Raw genomic sequence first — 17449 nt, forward strand, 5'->3', positions numbered from 1 at the left:
CTCACCCACTCACTCACTCACCCACCCACCCACCAACTCACTCACTCACTCACCCACTCACCCACCAACTCACTCACCCACCCACTCACCCACCAACTCACCCACTCACTCACCCACCCACCCACCAACTCACCCACTCACTCACTCACCCACCCACCAACTCACCCACCCACCCACTCACCACCACGCTATTTCTGCATGTTCGCCTCCACTGTGGAATCCCCATCCCAATCGCCTCGTCCATTACCCTCAGCTCCGATCGTCGATAACCTCGCTCAGTTCACAGGGGAGACGTTCAAGAGTGCCGCTTGTTACTGGCCGCTCGTTACTTTGGGCCGGGGTCCTCAGCGAACGTAATAACAAACACAACAAAACAAATGTGATAAAAATGAATGCATTTCACTCGTACATCGTTTACCCTATTTCAAGCTCCAATGTGCGCGGTTAACTATTTAAGAATCATAACCTACGCAATGCGTTAGCGAGCAGCACATTCTCTGAAACCTGTTGGGTTTAACACCTGCGGTTTTAGCAACGAAAACCAAATATATCGTCATATTACAATAACAATAATAACCATACAAATGTATGAACTGTAATACCAGGAGGTTGCATACCCTCTCAGAGAGAGAGAGAGACGACGATGATGATGATGATTATTATTATTATTATTCAGAGGCGAGGAGAGTTGACCAGCAGTGGTGAAGTATGGCTACAGTTTAAATAAACCCCTCTCGCACACGACGGCGGACGAGGTTGACTTCATCTAGCAGTGGAGCGAGAGCGATGTAGCGTGAACTCTACGGGGCCTAGGTTGTGCTGTTACGTAAACCGCGCGGTTGATCTGCACGTTGTCCGACGTTTCGCTCCACTCCTGCAGGAACTCCATTCGGTTTTGGACAGCCTCAACGAAACACGCGGCACAATCCGTGAACACGTCAGAGAACTGTACAACTATCATTGACACATGTTAAATATGTTTTTTTATAAATATATCAAATTAAATACAAATACGAAACATATTTGGTCACTCACCGGAAATTATCCAACGGCTTATAATTTTGGCGGGAGTTTTTGTTGTTGTTGCTTTTTTTTGTTTTACCTCAGAGTTCAACGAAACTTCGGTGCATCTCATCTGATAAAGAAGATTATTACTCTGAGGCAACGGCTTCGTCTCGAACGATGTTTATACTCGCAAGCAAATTCCCAATATTGCCCCTCGGGCTAACGGATTGGAAGTCTCTGTTGGCCGTGTCAATTAGAGGTGCTAAACTCACACATAATGCCCTCAGGTGGCTTTGCTGTGAATTTGTTAAAATACACAGCGGCTTAATTTTTTTTTTCCACTCGTGATGATTATAAACTTTGAGGCGAGCGTGAAATGCTTTTAGAGTCGCCTTCATCAGCGGCATCGTTAGTTCAATTATCTTAATAATTAAATTCGTAATCATCATCAACAGCAATAATATAATCATCATCAGCAGCAAACATATTTTTTTTTATTATCGTCAGCAGCGCAATCAGCAACAGCAATATCATCATCATAACGTTAAATGTTAACCAAAACCAACGAACCCGATTTAATAACAATTCAGCTTTAACAATAAAAACGAATTCATACAATAATTACCACTTAGTGGGAATGTATCTTCCGAATCTTGTCCGTAGGAAATTTACCAAAAATGTAAACAGGATCCTTAATCCTCCCCATGAAGCCATCATCATCAGCAGCCATGCTCAATTCACTGCTGGATGAAGGGCCTCCCCATGAAGCCATCATCATCAGCCATGCTCAATTCACTGCTGGATGAAGGGCCTCCCCATGAAGCCATCATCATCAGCCATGCTCAATTCACTGCTGGATGAAGGCCTCCCCATGAAGCCATCATCATCAGCCATGCTCAATCCACTGCTGGATGAAGGCCTCCCCATGAAGCCATCATCATCAGCCATGCTCAATTCACTGCTGGATGAAGGGCCTCCCCATGAAGCCATCATAATCAGCCATGCTCAATTCACTGCTGGTCGAAGGCCTCCCCATGAAGCTATCATCATCATCATCAGCCATGCTCAATCCACTGCTGGATGAAGGGCCTCCCCATGAAGCCATCATCATCAGCCATGCTCAATTCACTGCTGGATGAAGGGCCTTCCCATGAAGCCATCATCATCAGCCATGCTCAATTCACTGCTGGATGAAGGGCCTCCCCATGAAGCCATCATCATCAGCCATGCTCAATTCACTGCTGGATGAAGGCCTCCCCATGAAGCCATCATCATCAGCCATGGGCAGTTCACTGCTGGATGAAGGCCTCCCCATGAAGCCATCATCATCATCAGCCATGCTCAATTCACTGCTGGATGCACATCAAATTTTATTAATTCTGGGGTCAAAATAGTGTTTTTCTACTTTTGAGTGCAAATAAAAGTGTGTGCATTGTTAAACTAATTTTGTACCAAATTCTTACATATTTTAATTTTAATCTTGATTTGAAGCTTTCGTAACTGCAGGAATCCATACTCGTCAAATATTTGAAAGAATATAAATAGACAACAGAACAAGTTAAATAAGTGTCAAAATTAAGCATAAGTACACTGCTGAGACGGTGAATGGGTTAAGACTTTGACACCTTTATTTTTTTATGCGAGCATGTAAACATTGGCACGGTTTAACATAGCAAAATATCTGTCCCTTCATTCCCAGAGTTTTTTTATTTAAAGTCACACATTCCATTCATTGAACAGCGATTAAAAAAAATGTCTTCCAAAAAGCCCACGGCAAATGTTGGTCCAAAAATGTTTTCGTTGCTTAACTTAAGCTGTACAAATGTAAACATTCAACCATTTTTTGCCACTTTGACTGGTGGTAGTGCAGTAGTTAGTGCACTGTGCTAAGAACCCTGAGTTCGATTCCTGGCCACGACTAATTTCAGTACCACGTCAAATCTGAACGGGTCCTGAGCCACTACCACCTTCGCCATCCCACGCTGACCAGCGTGGTGAAGTATGGGCAAACAACCACCATGACTGACAGGATGGGGAGGCTTTAATCCAGCAGTAGTTGGCCAATGAACTATAATCTAAAAAAAAACATTTTAATCAACCTACTTTGTCTGAAGAACTATTCAATTTTTTTCATCTTTACTTTCAGAAATTACACTTTTGTGCTCATTAAATAATACAGGCCATTTACTTACCATAGAAAAGCCTCACTGAATCACAAGGCTCTTTTTCAGGAGAGTCCTGCTACATTGGGATGTTTGGCCAATTCCGCTTTAAGGAGCGTTTAGCATCGTGTGGGAGGAAAAGAGAAGAACCCGGAGAATACCCACCAACCTTATGATGGAATAACATGCCGAGATACGCACGAATTGGTTCACAAACCCACCGACCTTATGACGGAATAACATGGCGAGATAGGCAGGAATTGGTTCACAAACCCACCGACCTTATGACGGAATAACATGCCGAGATTCGCACGAATTGGTTCACAAACCCACCGACCTTATGACGGATTAACATGCCGAGATACGCACGAATTGGTTCACAAACCCACCGACCTTATGACGGAATAACATGCCGAGATACGCACGAATTGGTTCACAAACCCACCGATCTTATGAGGGAATAACATGCCGAGATCCGCACGAAATGGTTCACAAACCCACCGACCTTATGACGGAATAACATGCCGAGATACGCACGAAATGGTTCACAAACCCACCGACCTTATGAGGGAATAACATGCCGAGATACGCACGAAATGGTTCACAAACCCAACGACCTTACAGCCACCTCCTGGCCAAATCCCAGCCCCAATGGGATCGGTAGCTTCACAAAGCCCTAGGTGATCGACCAACTCTTGCCAATAAAGCACTGGATCACACTCCTGAGCCACTGCTTTTAAATAATAAACCTTTATTTTGTAATCAAGTTAATATATTAAATATTTGTAGATTTTATCATTTTTATATATTTTTCCTCCCACATTCATGTTTTTTTCTTCCTTTGCATGCCCGACAACAAAAATAACCGGAACAAAATCTGAAAAGTGCACAGAGATGCGTTGAGAAGTGCATGCTGGGAATTACAGCGAGAGACGGGAAGAACAACGTGTGTCTTGAAGAACGCACAAGTTGGGAGGACACCACATCAACTGTAAACAAACACGGAGAGAGTGAGTGAGTGGACTTGGGCAGGACCCGACGCCTGAAGGTACGGCGGGCCAGTGGTCAAGACCAACGATGGAGTGGCAGCAATAGTAGGTAACGATGTGGATTGCCGATTCGCGAGACCGCTGTGAGAAATGACGACGGCTTGGGGAATCCTCCACCCCACAGCAGTGGATGGACCATGGCCGATGACGATTATGACAATGCACCTGTAGGCTTCTTCTATTCGTCTAGGACTCTAGGTCTCCCATGGACCAGAAAAAGGTCTGAAGTGCGACTGCCATCCAACCGATGTCCCCTTTTATTTACCCAGGAAATTCCTCACCGAGTCTCAAGACTCCCCTTTTAAGGAGGATGCTGCTACCTCGAATAAGACTCTTGGACATCACCTGTAGAGCAAGATTAACCGACGAAAGCGCCCTAGGGGAGACTGGCGAAAAGTCTGGACGGCTCAGCACAAGAGATGGACAGAAACAGCGGTAGTTTGGACAAGTCGCTCGGGGTGTGACGGGAATACACCTCGAGAGAGCATCGATGGTTGGGAAAAGCGGAGGGGGGAAAGCAACGGAGGTGCTGTGGCGAGGTGTTGCGAGTTCAGCTCCCACGATGGAATCCGAATTACTCAATGGATCACGGCGCCATCACAGCTTCCGAAATCTCCGCTTTGCTCGGCACGGAAACGTGACGGGTCCCGGCGACGCATCCACGGCACAGGCCAACGTCGGCCCGTGTGCGGGGTGTGGAGGAAAGGGAGGGGTAGTGTGGGGGGGGGATGAGGAGGACAGGTAAACAAGACCGGCAGTGGAGCGGCGCTCAGTGGCTGGCGATCAAGGGGTAGACTTAGAGGTCCCTCAAGGACATGTCGACCGTGTAACAATGGGAAGACCTCAAGCCAGATGGGGGGAGGGGGGTGGTGGTGAAGATATGACGATGAGTCTTTAAGTGCGATCCTTGGAGGACTATGACTTTTGAACAATTAATAAGCTCCTTAAAAAAAGGTTTTTTTTTTAAAATAACGGTTTCATGAACAACTTCGTTTAACTCACGGTCGAGAAGTACGTCAATGATGCGGCGCCTGCTCCAACACCAATGCTTACTTTAATTAATTAATTCTGTAATAAATTCAAGTAAGGCGCGCCTGAGACACGTGGTAGCGCCTGCTTCTTGGGCGAGGCAATTCCAGAGTTTAGGGACCGCGGCGTTTTTCACCTGCACAAATATATATAAAATGTAAATTGCTTTAAAGTAGTGAATTAATTGATGCAGGCATGCATTGTCACCGGATCTGAGTACGTGTGCAAATTTTTGGAATTGATTGGACAACGGGAAGTGGACGAAATTTTGATTACAAGATTTCAGTAAAACCGTTGAAAAAAGACCGAGAGCCAGATAAACGGCAGCGACAAGACCGTAAGGTCCTTGAAGGTCTGACGTCACCTGCGCGACATCTGCAGGATGCGGCAGGAGGAAGGAAGAGACGGGCACGTGCGACGGTCACGGCGGCACGGCCTTCCCGTCGCACGCAAATTCCTGAGAACCCCACACTGAGCAGAGCCCGGCTCAAGCCGACAGTATGGGAACGGCGATGTGCACTTTGCTCCCCGCCGCGTTCGAGCTCCCTCTGGCATCGGCGGCAGCACCGGCCTCGGCGGCAGCGACAGCAGCAGAGTCATCGACATCGTCCTTGACACCGCTGGCCGCCCCCTTTCGTTTGCCGCACCAGCGAGCCCTGACGAAGCACTCCAGCTTCTTCTCCAGTTCGTTGGCGATCCACACCGACGAGCAGATTCCCACGAGGAACAGGAGGTCTGTGGATGATTTTTTTTTTGCGGGGAGAAAATATTTGGGGTCACGTGGGGCGAGGGAGGGGGGGGGACACACACAAATGATGAATGTCAATCGATAAAAAAAATCATACTCTTTGGTTCTTTCAGCAGTCCATGCTTTCCCACCTGATGATGGACGCTTGAGTTGCACCCGAAACGTCGTGATTTATTTTCTAACTACGTGACTTTACCGAAAGAACCAAAGAGTATGGATTCCTGCAGTCACGAAAGCTTCAAATCAATAAAAAAATATCACAGTTTTTTTGTGTGTGTGGGGTGGGGGGAGGGGTAGGGGTGGAGGGAGGGGTGGTTGGGGGGAGTGATTTGCATTAATAATATCCCTTTCCAAAAGTATGTTATTGAACAAACGATTCATGTAAACTATTTTTTTAAATGTTTACTGAGCTATGTAGCTCTTTTTCAGAAGCGATTCTGGCCACAGATGATAGCTCAACCAAGTGGCTCATCGTCGCGTGGAATTGTTTGGCAACCAAATACTCTGAACGCGTGACATTGATTCTAAATGTGGAGGGGAAAAACGGAGCACCCGGATAAAAAATCTACACGACCACGGAGAGAAAGAGAGACACGTAAACTCCAAATATGCAATCTTTATTTTAAGCTTTCGTGACTGCAGGACTCCTTTGCCTGACGACGACCGCTTGTGTTGCGATCGAAACGTCGTGATTTATTTTATTTTATTTCTAACTACGTGACTTCATATTCTTGGTTCTTTCGGTAAAGTCACGTAGAAGGGAAACAATAAAATAATATAAATATGAAACAATATGAATCCCTGCAGTCACGAAAGCTTTAAATCAAAATTTACGTGACTTTACCGTAAGATCCAAATATGCAGCAGGTGTCAGGGTCTGAATGGAACCCACGACCTCTTCTATGTCAGGCGAGGTAGCTAACATCTCACCACCGTGGCGCTCAATTAGCACTGAGGAGGCGGTGCGCATCTCCGGTTCACAGTCCCAGAGCCGGTGGTGGGAATTCCACATTCCTCTGGTTAGATGATGCGAGATGCGCCGCCTGTGCTCCCCCACAGCGTTGACATGTCGCCACCGCGACACATTTGAAGCAGCACCTAATCGGTGACATCTCTGACCCCTGAGCCACCCGGATCGTGAGTTCGATCTGTCGCTCTTTTTCCCTTCTTGCCCCCCTTCACTGCAACAAACCTCCCCCTCCACATTGAGCGGTCACCTTCGCTCACTAGTTTCCGCTCCGCACTAAAAACTCGTTTAATTTTCCCAAGCTCACCCGATGATCCCTTAACCGCCGCCGCTAGTTTTCCCTCTTCATAATCTCATTATACGGCTATCACTCATTCCCCGTTCATTCAATCCATTCATCACCATTTACCGACATCAATTTCGCTTCCACCAAATTCAGGCATCACAGATTTGCCCCCATTCCTTCCTCTCATCTATTTCATTCGCCTCATCTCCACCACTACATTCACGTGCACCACTGTCAATTTCTTGCAAAGCATCGTGGTTAAGTCGATGCTGTAATAAATTCATTTAAGATGAAAAGATAAGAAGATCCACGGGAAGTGGATGGGCGTGGGACTCACCGAGGGGCGACAGGTACGTGGTCTGGAAGATTTTCTGCAGGGGCAGGAGGTAGATGACAGCCAGCTGTCCCAGCAGCGAGCCGAGCACCGACACCAGGAAGAATTTGTTGGTCAGAAACCCGATCTCGAACACCGTCTTGGTCTGCGGGAGTCAAGCGCACGAGCACACGCACGCGTGTTCGTGGGCGTGGAGAGTACGCGTGTGTGTGCGTGTGTGGACAGCGGCAGTGTAGCGGTTAGTGCGCTACGCTATGAACCCGGCGACCCGGGTTCGATTCCCGCTCACGGCCAACACCGGTGATGAATATTTGAACCGGTCCTAGGCCTCCCCTAGGTCGACTCAGCCTCAAATGAGTACCTGGTGCAATGTGTAAATATCGACACTGGGAAGACAAAGGCGGTTGGGCGTGGTGCTGGCCACCCACCCCCTCGTGTACCGTTCCGGCCTTCATAGGTGCTCGCTAACAGCAATTGCCCCTAGAGTCTGTTAAGGCTATATGGGGGATCTTTGTCTTTGCTTTTTGTGTGTGTGGGGAGCGGCCGTGTAGTGGTTAGTGTGCTGCGCTACGAACCCAGCGACCCGAGTTCGATACCCGCTCACGGCCAACACCAGTGACGATTATATGAACTCATCCTGGGCCATCCCCTAGGTCGACTCCCCTAGTACCTGGTGCGGTGTGTAAACATCGCCACGAGGGAGACAAAGGAAGTCGGGCGTGGTGCTGGCCACCCACCCGCTCGTGTACCGTTCTGGCCTTCATAGGTGCTCGCTAACAGCACTTGCCTCAACAGTCTATTAAGGCTATACGGGGGATCTTTGTCTTTGTACATGTTGAGGGCACCGGTGCCATAGTGGTTAATGCACTGGGCCTACGAACTTGGCGACCCTAGTAACATCGGTGATGATTATAATCTGAACCAGTGCTGGGACTTCCTTCGATTAGTACGTACGTATGTATGTTGAACTTCTTTCGCACCGTACGTAGCCAACCTTGCTAATCGGAGATTAGTGCTTGAAGTCACAGACGGGGTTTTGCAGGCCATTTGTGTTCAAGCAGTAGGCCTCACGGGGGCAGCCGGTCGCACCAAATGAATTGGTGGCCGTATGAAGTGGTGGGTCATCCTCAGCCATTCCTGATCTATGCCACTGCCCTACCAAGTTGCCGTAGCTCTGGGGTCGGCAACAAAAATAACCGCCACTTTTTAAAAAAACATTTCTTGCTGTGGTTTTCACACCTGACGATGATTGCTTGTGTTGCAATCGAAACGTCGTGAGAATTTTATTGTTTTATATTTGTATTATTGTATTATTTCCCTTTCTACGTGACTTTACCGAAAGAACCAAGAATATTAATCCCTGCCAGTCACGAAAGCTTTAATAAGAAGAACCAATTTTTGCTTCTCCGAATTTGGTGAACAAAAACAAAAACTTTACATTTCAAGGTACCGCAATGCACCGTGGTGCAAAGGAGACGGAGGTCCCTCGTAAATAACGTGGACGAAGCGGGTCTGGAGCCGCAGCTTGCCGACCCCTTCGCCGTAGCCGACCACGATAGAATTCCGTCGCCGGTGGCAGTTGCCCGGGAAAAGGTTGCCGTCAAAGTTTCACCGAGCGTCCGGCGGTGCCAGGGTGGGCGGAGGGGTTGGGGGGGGGGGGGGGAGAAACTCGCCTGCGACCGGGAGCCCAGAGCGTTGAACATGTCGAAAAACACGAAGCACGTGAAGGTCATGGTGGTGTCGCGGGACGTCACGTGACCATCTTGCATCTGTGCGGGGTGGTCGAGAGAGAGAGAGACAGAGCAGTGGTGTGAGAATGGCAGCTGTAAATATAACAAAGAGAGAGATGTCCCCGTATAGCCTTTGCAGACTTTTGGGGTAAGTGCTGTTAGGGAGCACCTGTGTGAGGCTGGTACGGCACATGAGGCGGTGGGTGGCCAACACCACGCCCGGCTGCCTTTGTCTCCCCGGTGGCGATGTTTACACATAGCATGCAACAGGTATTCATTTGAGGCTGAATTGACCCAGGGGAGGCCCAGGACCGGTTCCGCAAATCGTCACTGGTGTTGGTGGCCGTGAGCGGGAATCGAACTCGGGTCGCCAGGTTCGTAGTGCAGCACGCTAACCGCTGGACTACCGCTCCAACGACAACAACAACAGCCGCCATTTACCACTAAGTGACTGTGATGTCACCACGGCGCCCGCTGGCAGGAGGTCAACAGGACAGAACCCAGGTGCCATTGGTTGACTGATTGAGATGACTGTCCGCTCCCCACACACGCACGTGCACGCACGTCAGCTGACCTCCTTCCAAAAGACGTAGAGGGTCCCGCTGGTGATGATGGCGGCCGACATGAGCGTGCGGAAGAGGAGGCTGAGCGTGATGATGCGCTCCCCTCGGCGTCGCGGGGGCAGCCGCACCACGTCGGCACACACGGGCTCCACGCCCAGACTGTGGCGCACAGAGACAAAGATCCCCATCCCACCGTATAGCCTTAACACACTGTCGGGGCAAGTGCTGTTAGCGAGTAGCAGCGCCTATGAGAGCACACATGGGGGACGGTGTTACCAGCACTGTCCCCGGCCGCCTTTGTTAACACGTCGCACCAGGTACTTGTTTGAGGCTGAGTCGATCTAGGGGAGGCCCCAGGACCGGCTCATATATATATATCAACCACCGTTATAGGTCATGAGCAGGAATCGAACTCGAGTCGCCGGGTCCGTAGCAGAGTACGGCACGCGCATAACTGCACACGAAGACAAAGATCCCTCGAATAGTCTGAAGAGACTGTTGGCGCAAGTGCTGTTAGCGAGCAGCTATGAAGGGGGTGGATGGCCAGCACCAAGCCCGACCGCCTTTGTCCCTAAAGTGACGATTTTTACACACTGCACACGGTACTCATTTGAGGCGACCTAGGGGAGGCCCAGGACCGGTACAAATAATCGTCACTGGTGTTGGCCGTGAGCGGGAATCGAACTCAGGTTTGCCGGGTTTATAGCGTAGCGCGCTAACCGCTACACTATCGCTCCCCACACACATACGCACACACGCATACACGCACACACGCACACATACACAAGGTGCACTTTTACATATTTTCTATTGCACAACAGCGGGCCCGGCTCGGCTCAACAGGCTCCCTCCCGGCTGTTTTTCCACTGCAGAAGCCGTGCCGCTAATGTCGTACGCAAGTCAACGGGTCATTATCCCCCCCCCCCGCCCGGCCCTGCTGGGCCCCGAGCCAGATTTGGACATCGTAGGAAGCCACTGGAGCTATGCACTTTCAAGCCTAGATTTAAAACTAATTTCTTTAAAACTGCTTTTTTGTGTTTAGTTTGTTGTCCTTCCCCAGCACCTCCGATTAGCACGGTTGACTACGTACGGTGTGAAAGAAGTTCAACAACATACATACGCAACCTGGCTTGGTTCTGGCTAAGCTCAGCAAATAGTCAGTGGAAAAACCACCCATACCGCAATGGCCCCATGCCTCTGGCCATCTGCCACGACTCCCCACCTCTCCTACTCTACCCCTAAGGAGATGGGGGCCCAGAATCCGTACCTCTGAGCGGGGGGTCCGTCCATGATGATGTTGATCCACAGGATCTGCATGGCGTTGAGTGGGTTGGGGTAGTCAAGCAGCGTCGTGATGGCGATCAGACTCAGGGCAGCCATGCTCCTGCCAGCGAGACGGTGACGGAGGGAGAAGAGTGAGTCTGTGAGTTGTTCATCGAGGTCATTCACTTAGTCCGTAATTAATCAGTGGGGGTGAGGGAGTAAGCGAGTCAACTGGTCATTCAACTAAGCAATAATCAGAGGGCACGTGAGTCAGTGGGTCGCTCAATTAATCAACGACTAGTTGGCGAGTGATTGGATAATCATCAATAATCAATTGGTGGTTGGGTGAGGCAATGGATCGTTGAAATAATGAGTGGGTGAGTATAACGGGTTATTCGTTTAATTGAAAGTTGGCACAGGAAGGGGTACAGCTGGTGCATCTGCCAGTCATCTCATTCAGCCAAGCCATGGCACCTGGAGTGTCCCGTGACCTCCTGCCAGCAAGCCTTCGACACTTCACGTGGCCTCAAAGTGCACCTCGCCTGGCACAGGCGCCGTGGTGACGTCACCGTCACTTAGTGGCGAATGGCGGGTGTTGGTGTTGGTATTCATTGAATCAGCAATCAGTGAGTTCCTTCATCTTTGAATGTAATGTGTCATTCTTTGAATCTATTTCTCAGTCAGGTCGTCAATGGGTCATTGATGTTATCAATAATTATTGGTCAGTATGTGAGTTAGGTGGGCAGCCGATAGAGTAATTAAGTCAATTAATTACCGTGTCAATCAGCCATCAAATAATTCATTCAGTCATTCAATAAATCCGTCACTACATCAATGAATCAATGAGTCAATCAGTGGCCGTCCTGTAGATAAACTGGTCCCCACCATAGTAAAATGGAATTTCCGCTGATACTCACGTGCTGAGCTGAAACTTTACAAAGTTGCGGATGTTGTGAAAAATTCCCTTGCCTTCCTCAATCGCGGACCTGGGGAAGACAAAAACGAGGTTTGTTACATAAATCGCGATAAATTTTTAACCGTATTCTCCAGACCACGACACACTCCGTGGATTTCAAAAGTTGTGAAGGTGCCGTGTCTTCTCGAAGGAGTGTTTTGAATCCAGTTTGTTCAGATTCATCTCTTTCAGAAGACGGTGTCTCCGCAGCAATGCATGGCCTCCACCCAGAGGACAAAAGACACCACCACCCACTGGTCAGACTCATCTCTTCCAGAAGACGATCGTTGTTTGCGAGCGGTGAGTGATCATGGCGGCGATGGAGATCGCTGCTTGTGAGCGGTGATTATGGTGATCGATGTATTATGGCGATGACAGCGGGGGTAGGAGTGGGGGGTGCGGGGCGCGTTTGCTCGCTATAACGATGTGGTTGGTGGTGGTGGGGGTGGTAGGGGTTGGTGGGCGGGGGGAGCGGGGGGAGCGGGGGGGGGGGGCTGTGTCTCACAGGATAGTGCTGAAGTCGTCGTCCAGGAGGATCATGTCGGCCGCCTCCTTGCACACGTCGGTGCCCGAGAGGCCCATGGCGACGCCGATCTCGGCCGCGCGCAGCGCCACCGCGTCGTTCACGCCGTCGCCCGTCATGCCCACCACGGCGCCCCTCAGCTGGAATGCCTACGGAACGCCGAGATCCACCACCCCGCCACCGCATGGCCGTTAACGGACTGCGGGGGCGAGTGCCGCCAGCAAGCAGCGCCTAGGGGAGGGAGGCCCCAGGACCGGTTCAGATATAATCGTCACCGCCGGTGTTTTTGCGGCCGTGAGCGGGAATCCAACCCCGGGGTTCGCCGGGTTCGTAGCGCGGCGCGGCGTGCCGCCACGCTGCCGCTCCTGTGTGTCACGTGTGCGCACCAATGCCAATACAGTATCCTACGTGTTAAACTGACAGTATCCACTGTTTGCCACTAAGTGACAGGTGACGTCACCATGGCGCCTGTATCAGGCCAGGTGCACTCTTGGGCCACGTAATGTGTCGAAGAGCTCGCTGAGAGGAGGTTCACGGGACAGACCCAGGTGCCATGGGTTGGCTGACTGAGATGACTCTGGCATAATGCACCTGCTGTAACCCAGACCTGTATGTGCACATAGCCGGGCGGTGGTGGCCTCGCACGTGGCCTGGCACAAGCGTCGTGGTGACGTCACCGCCACTTAGTGGCGAAAGGCGGTTGTTGTTGATGTTGTTGTTTTTGTTGTTGATGACAACAATGATATAAGCCACGTCGATGACCAATCACGTGTGGCCAGGTCGCCTCTGACAAAGAACTCACGACTCAGTGGACGGACTTTACTTGGTTTGAAAGAAAAAGAAAGAAAAAAATCCATAATGCCATGGGCATTATGGAGCACACTCAACTCGCCTTAACGATCTTGAGCTTGTGACGAGGGCTCGTGCGGTAGAAGATCGTGACCTGCGAGCGAAAAAGAGTTAGATTCTGAGTCGTGGCTTCAGTGAACTCACGGGTTCCCAGCAGAACTCAGAATCTCTGCCATTCGTGTAAGGGGCTATTTCAAATACAAGAAAGTTCTGGACCGACAACCTCCTTGGGACGTTTCAAGTTGAGGTCATAGTTCACCACCCCTATTTAAGCAAGGTGAGGGGCGCCGCGGTGGTGAGATGTTAACTCCCTCGCCTAGTATGCAAGAGGTCATGGGGTCGACCCCAACCCTGATGATGCCTGTATATTTGGAGTGTGCGTGCCTCTCTCCCCGTGGTCGCGTGGATTTTTCTCCTGGGTCCTACGGTTTTTCCCTTCCGTATTAGGAATCGACATCGCGCGTTCAGAGTATTTGACTGCAACAAATGTCCGCAAGATAAGTCACTTCGTTGAGCTATCATTTGTGGCCAGGTCGCTTCTGAAAAAAAAATAGCTGTGTAGCTCAGTTGACCTCACCGGATAAAGCAAAAAAAACATTTTGAGTTTCATAGTTTAGATTTGCATCCAATCGTTCATAGTGCTTGTGCAACTTAATTCGCTGCCTGCATGAGAATAAAACTAATCGTAACGATCAGCACCGTGAACGCAAACCCATCGTGCGAACACGGAGACCCTGGCACCTGGGCAGCGTTGTACCGATGATCCTCCACGAATGTCAACCCGGTTCACGACTCCCACATTGCTCCTTCGCTTGTTCCATCGAGGTCCATAAGATCTTCTGATCTCCAACTGCCCAATACTCCCAGGTCTGGGTTGCGCTCTCTTGGCGATCGGGCTCTTGTTCGTGTGACACCCAAGCTATGGAACGCCTTGCCACTTGACATCAGGCAATGGGAGTCGGTAGATATATTCAAATCCGCTTTGAAAACCCATCTCTTAAAAGTGTCCTTCCCTCTTTAGTTTGGTCGGTTGACCCCCCGGTTCCGTTTTTGTTTCCTGCATTCCGTGCATTCTGCATTGAGATCGTGGGATAGAATGCGCGTTATAAATGAGAATTATTTAAAAACGAGGCTTCCCGGCGTCACCCTTATACCCCCCGGGTGCAGCCGCTCGACTCTATCCCAATCGTTAATCGGCGTAAGCTTCAGCCCCCCCACCGCCCCCCCCCCACGCCCCCCCCCCCCCCTTCGGGCCGTCGATCGAGCGAGCCGACCGCGTGTCCCCGAGCGCGCGAGAGAGCGACGGTGCCAGGAGGGCGCGACCCACCTTCTCGACGGCAGCCGCCAGTTCCGGGAGCTCCATGTTGTCGATGTCTTCGCCGGACATCTTGCGATTGCCCTCGCCGTACAAGCCCATCGACCTCCCTTCGAGCGCGCGGGCACACCAGGTGGGGACCGGTGGTTAGCGCGCGGTTGCCGTCGCGAGCGCCCGCCCCCAAAAAAAAAACAGGGGGGATCGTTCAGGCGGAGCCGAATATAGGGCAGTGCAAAAATCGCGCTCACGCGCGGCTTCGGTGACGCTTCCCCGGAGGTCGAATGCTCCCCCGTCATAGTTGTCGGAAGTAGTTCATGGTGGTAATGACGATAAGAGTCGCGCTCATACCCAGGCACGCATGGGGCAGTATGTCCCACGGGGCTGGGATCACGGCAGGGCCTTCCTTGACACCGAGGCGAGGCCTTTTTGCTTGGTTTATTTTCCTCCCCCCCCCCCCCCCCCAAGTTCTGGGCAGCCACTTTGATCAATTTGGCCGATTTTATACGGGGCTGGTCCCGAATAGCAAACAGAACTTCACACTCAAGTTTGGTTCACGTTTAATGAACTTTGCGAGCGCTATCGCGATCCCCGTTACAGGGCCGATGCGTTCACGTCCAACCCGTGTTTACCGATGGCAACAGCGGTTTCCATGGCGTCGCCGGTAACCATGACGACGGTCACCCCGGAGCGCTGGAGGGTGGCGACGGCGTCGGGCACCGTGGGCCGCGGGGGGTCCATCATCCCGACGAGGCCCAGGAAGGTGAGGCGGCCCAGCTCCTGCCCACTCGCGAGTGCCAGCACTGTGCACAAAGACAAAGGTCCCCCGTGTAGCCTCAACAGACTGTTGATGCTGCTAGCAAGTAGCGCCTATGAAGGCCTGTATGGCGCACGAGGGGGTGGGTGGCCAGTGCCACGCCCGGCCACCTTTGTCTCCCCAGTGGCGATGTTTAACACATCGCACCAGCTGCTTATTTGAGGTCGAGTCGACCTAGGGGATGCACAGGCCCGGTTCAGATAATCGTCATTGGTGTTGACCGTGAGCGGGATTCGAACCCGGGTGCATATGCGTGTGTACGCGTGTGTGTGTGTGTGCACGTGCGTGCGTGCCCGTGTGTGTGTACATGCATGTATACGTGTGTGTACGTGCGTGTGCATGCGCTCGCGTGTGCTTGCGTGTGTGTGCGATTGCGCATGTTCGTACGCGTGCGTGTGCTTGTGTGTGCCCGTGCGTGCGTGCCCGTGTGCGCGAGTGTGCACGTTCGTACGCGTGCGTGTGCGTGCGTGTGCGTGCGTGCGCGTGTGTGCCCGTGCGTGTGCGTGCCGCCGTCACCTCGGAGGCCCTGGCTGCCAAGGGCCATCCTCTGGCGGTGGAAGCTGTCGCACACCTGCGGTGTGAGTGCCACCGCGAGCCCGTGGCTGCTGTAGGAGCGGCACTGCTCCAGCACGCGCTCGCACGCTCCCTTCACGAAGAACGCTCCACGTGGAGCCTGCACCACACCGAGAGAGCGCCGCGTGCCCCGGTATGTCCGTGCTCTCGACAACAACAGCAACAACAACAACAACAACCACGGTATTTCCACGAAGGGGCAATGTAGCCCGTTCACAGCTTGCAATGTCACTCACAGCACGTCGTCCGAACAGCGGGTTAGTTCAGCGACAGGTGCCCCAGTGTATCCCGTTTGATTAACAAAAGTGGAGGTGGTGGCTGATGGTCAAGGATGAAAACAGAGTGGCAGCCAAAGGAGGGAAACGTCTCCTCGAGTACTTCCACCAGGGACACAAAGCGACAAAATCAGTGCAATGTGCAGGTGCCGTGTGGATTATTGCATCGCGGGATCGTGATGAGATATGGCGACGTTTCGAGTTAGGGCCTTTGTCCAGCAGTAGATTGATTGTGACAGATGATGACGGATGATGATGATGATGATGACGATGAGTACGATGGTGATGACGATGCGTACGATGGCGATGACGACGATGACAATGAGGATGCGGCCGACGATGATGACGATGACGACAATTACGACGATGACGACGATGACGACGATGTTGACGATGACGACAATGACGACAATGAGGACGACGATAACGACGATAACGACTACGAGGATGCAGATGACGATGATGACGACAATAAGGACAACGACGATGACGAAGACGACGAAGACGATGTCGTCACATCGCCTCACCCTCTGTGTGGTGGACATGCAGCGCACGGCCATCCAGCCGCGCTCGGAGCTGAACGGGACCTCCTCGATGCGCTCGTGTTCATCCCTCACGCCGCCGACGCCGAGCTGCGGGGGAACAGACGCAAGGGGGACCGTCACGGGGTATCGGTCAGAGCGGTCGTTTGGTTCTATAATTGCCCCCCGGTAATTATATAAAACCGTCGCGATGCGTGAAACTTCGTCGTTGATCCCCCCCGCCCACCATTCCCCCCGCCCACCCCCCCCCTCTTTTGGTAAGAGCGCGACCTAGGTTACATGCATTTAATTCTAGATTTGAAGCTTTCGTGCCTGCAAGGATCCATACTCTTTGGTTCTATTCGGTAAAGTCACGTAGGTAAAAAATTAAATAACAAAAATCATGGCCGAAACGTCGTGATTTTTGTCATTTTTACCGAATAGAACCAAAGAGTATACATGCATTTAGATTGTTTTTGATTATTTTG

The 17449-nt window shown here is 51.2% G+C and overlaps 1 protein-coding gene across 1 annotated transcript in view; it reads right to left on the reverse strand.

The window, feature by feature from the left end:
- Positions 1 to 2611: 2611 nt before the first annotated feature.
- LOC116944418 (calcium-transporting ATPase type 2C member 1-like) overlaps positions 2612 to 17449 on the reverse strand; it is a 73822-nt gene continuing 58984 nt past the window's right edge. Inside the window, exons 16-27 of the mRNA XM_032958008.2 lie at positions 16968 to 17072; positions 16109 to 16265; positions 15408 to 15578; positions 14791 to 14888; positions 13507 to 13557; positions 12597 to 12763; positions 12054 to 12122; positions 11141 to 11257; positions 9885 to 10032; positions 9254 to 9349; positions 7584 to 7725; positions 2612 to 5980 (exon numbers count right to left, since the gene is read on the reverse strand). Of these exons, the coding sequence (XP_032813899.2) occupies positions 5733 to 5980; positions 7584 to 7725; positions 9254 to 9349; positions 9885 to 10032; positions 11141 to 11257; positions 12054 to 12122; positions 12597 to 12763; positions 13507 to 13557; positions 14791 to 14888; positions 15408 to 15578; positions 16109 to 16265; positions 16968 to 17072 (1569 nt within the window). The 3' untranslated portion in view covers positions 2612 to 5732. The remainder of the gene's footprint in view (positions 5981 to 7583; positions 7726 to 9253; positions 9350 to 9884; positions 10033 to 11140; positions 11258 to 12053; positions 12123 to 12596; positions 12764 to 13506; positions 13558 to 14790; positions 14889 to 15407; positions 15579 to 16108; positions 16266 to 16967; positions 17073 to 17449) is intronic.

Source organism: Petromyzon marinus, chromosome 21 (genome assembly GCF_048934315.1).
Source record: "Petromyzon marinus isolate PM22_M1 ecotype Great Lakes invasive population chromosome 21, UKy_Petmar_22M1.pri1.0, whole genome shotgun sequence".
Taxonomy (NCBI): domain Eukaryota; kingdom Metazoa; phylum Chordata; class Hyperoartia; order Petromyzontiformes; family Petromyzontidae; genus Petromyzon; species Petromyzon marinus.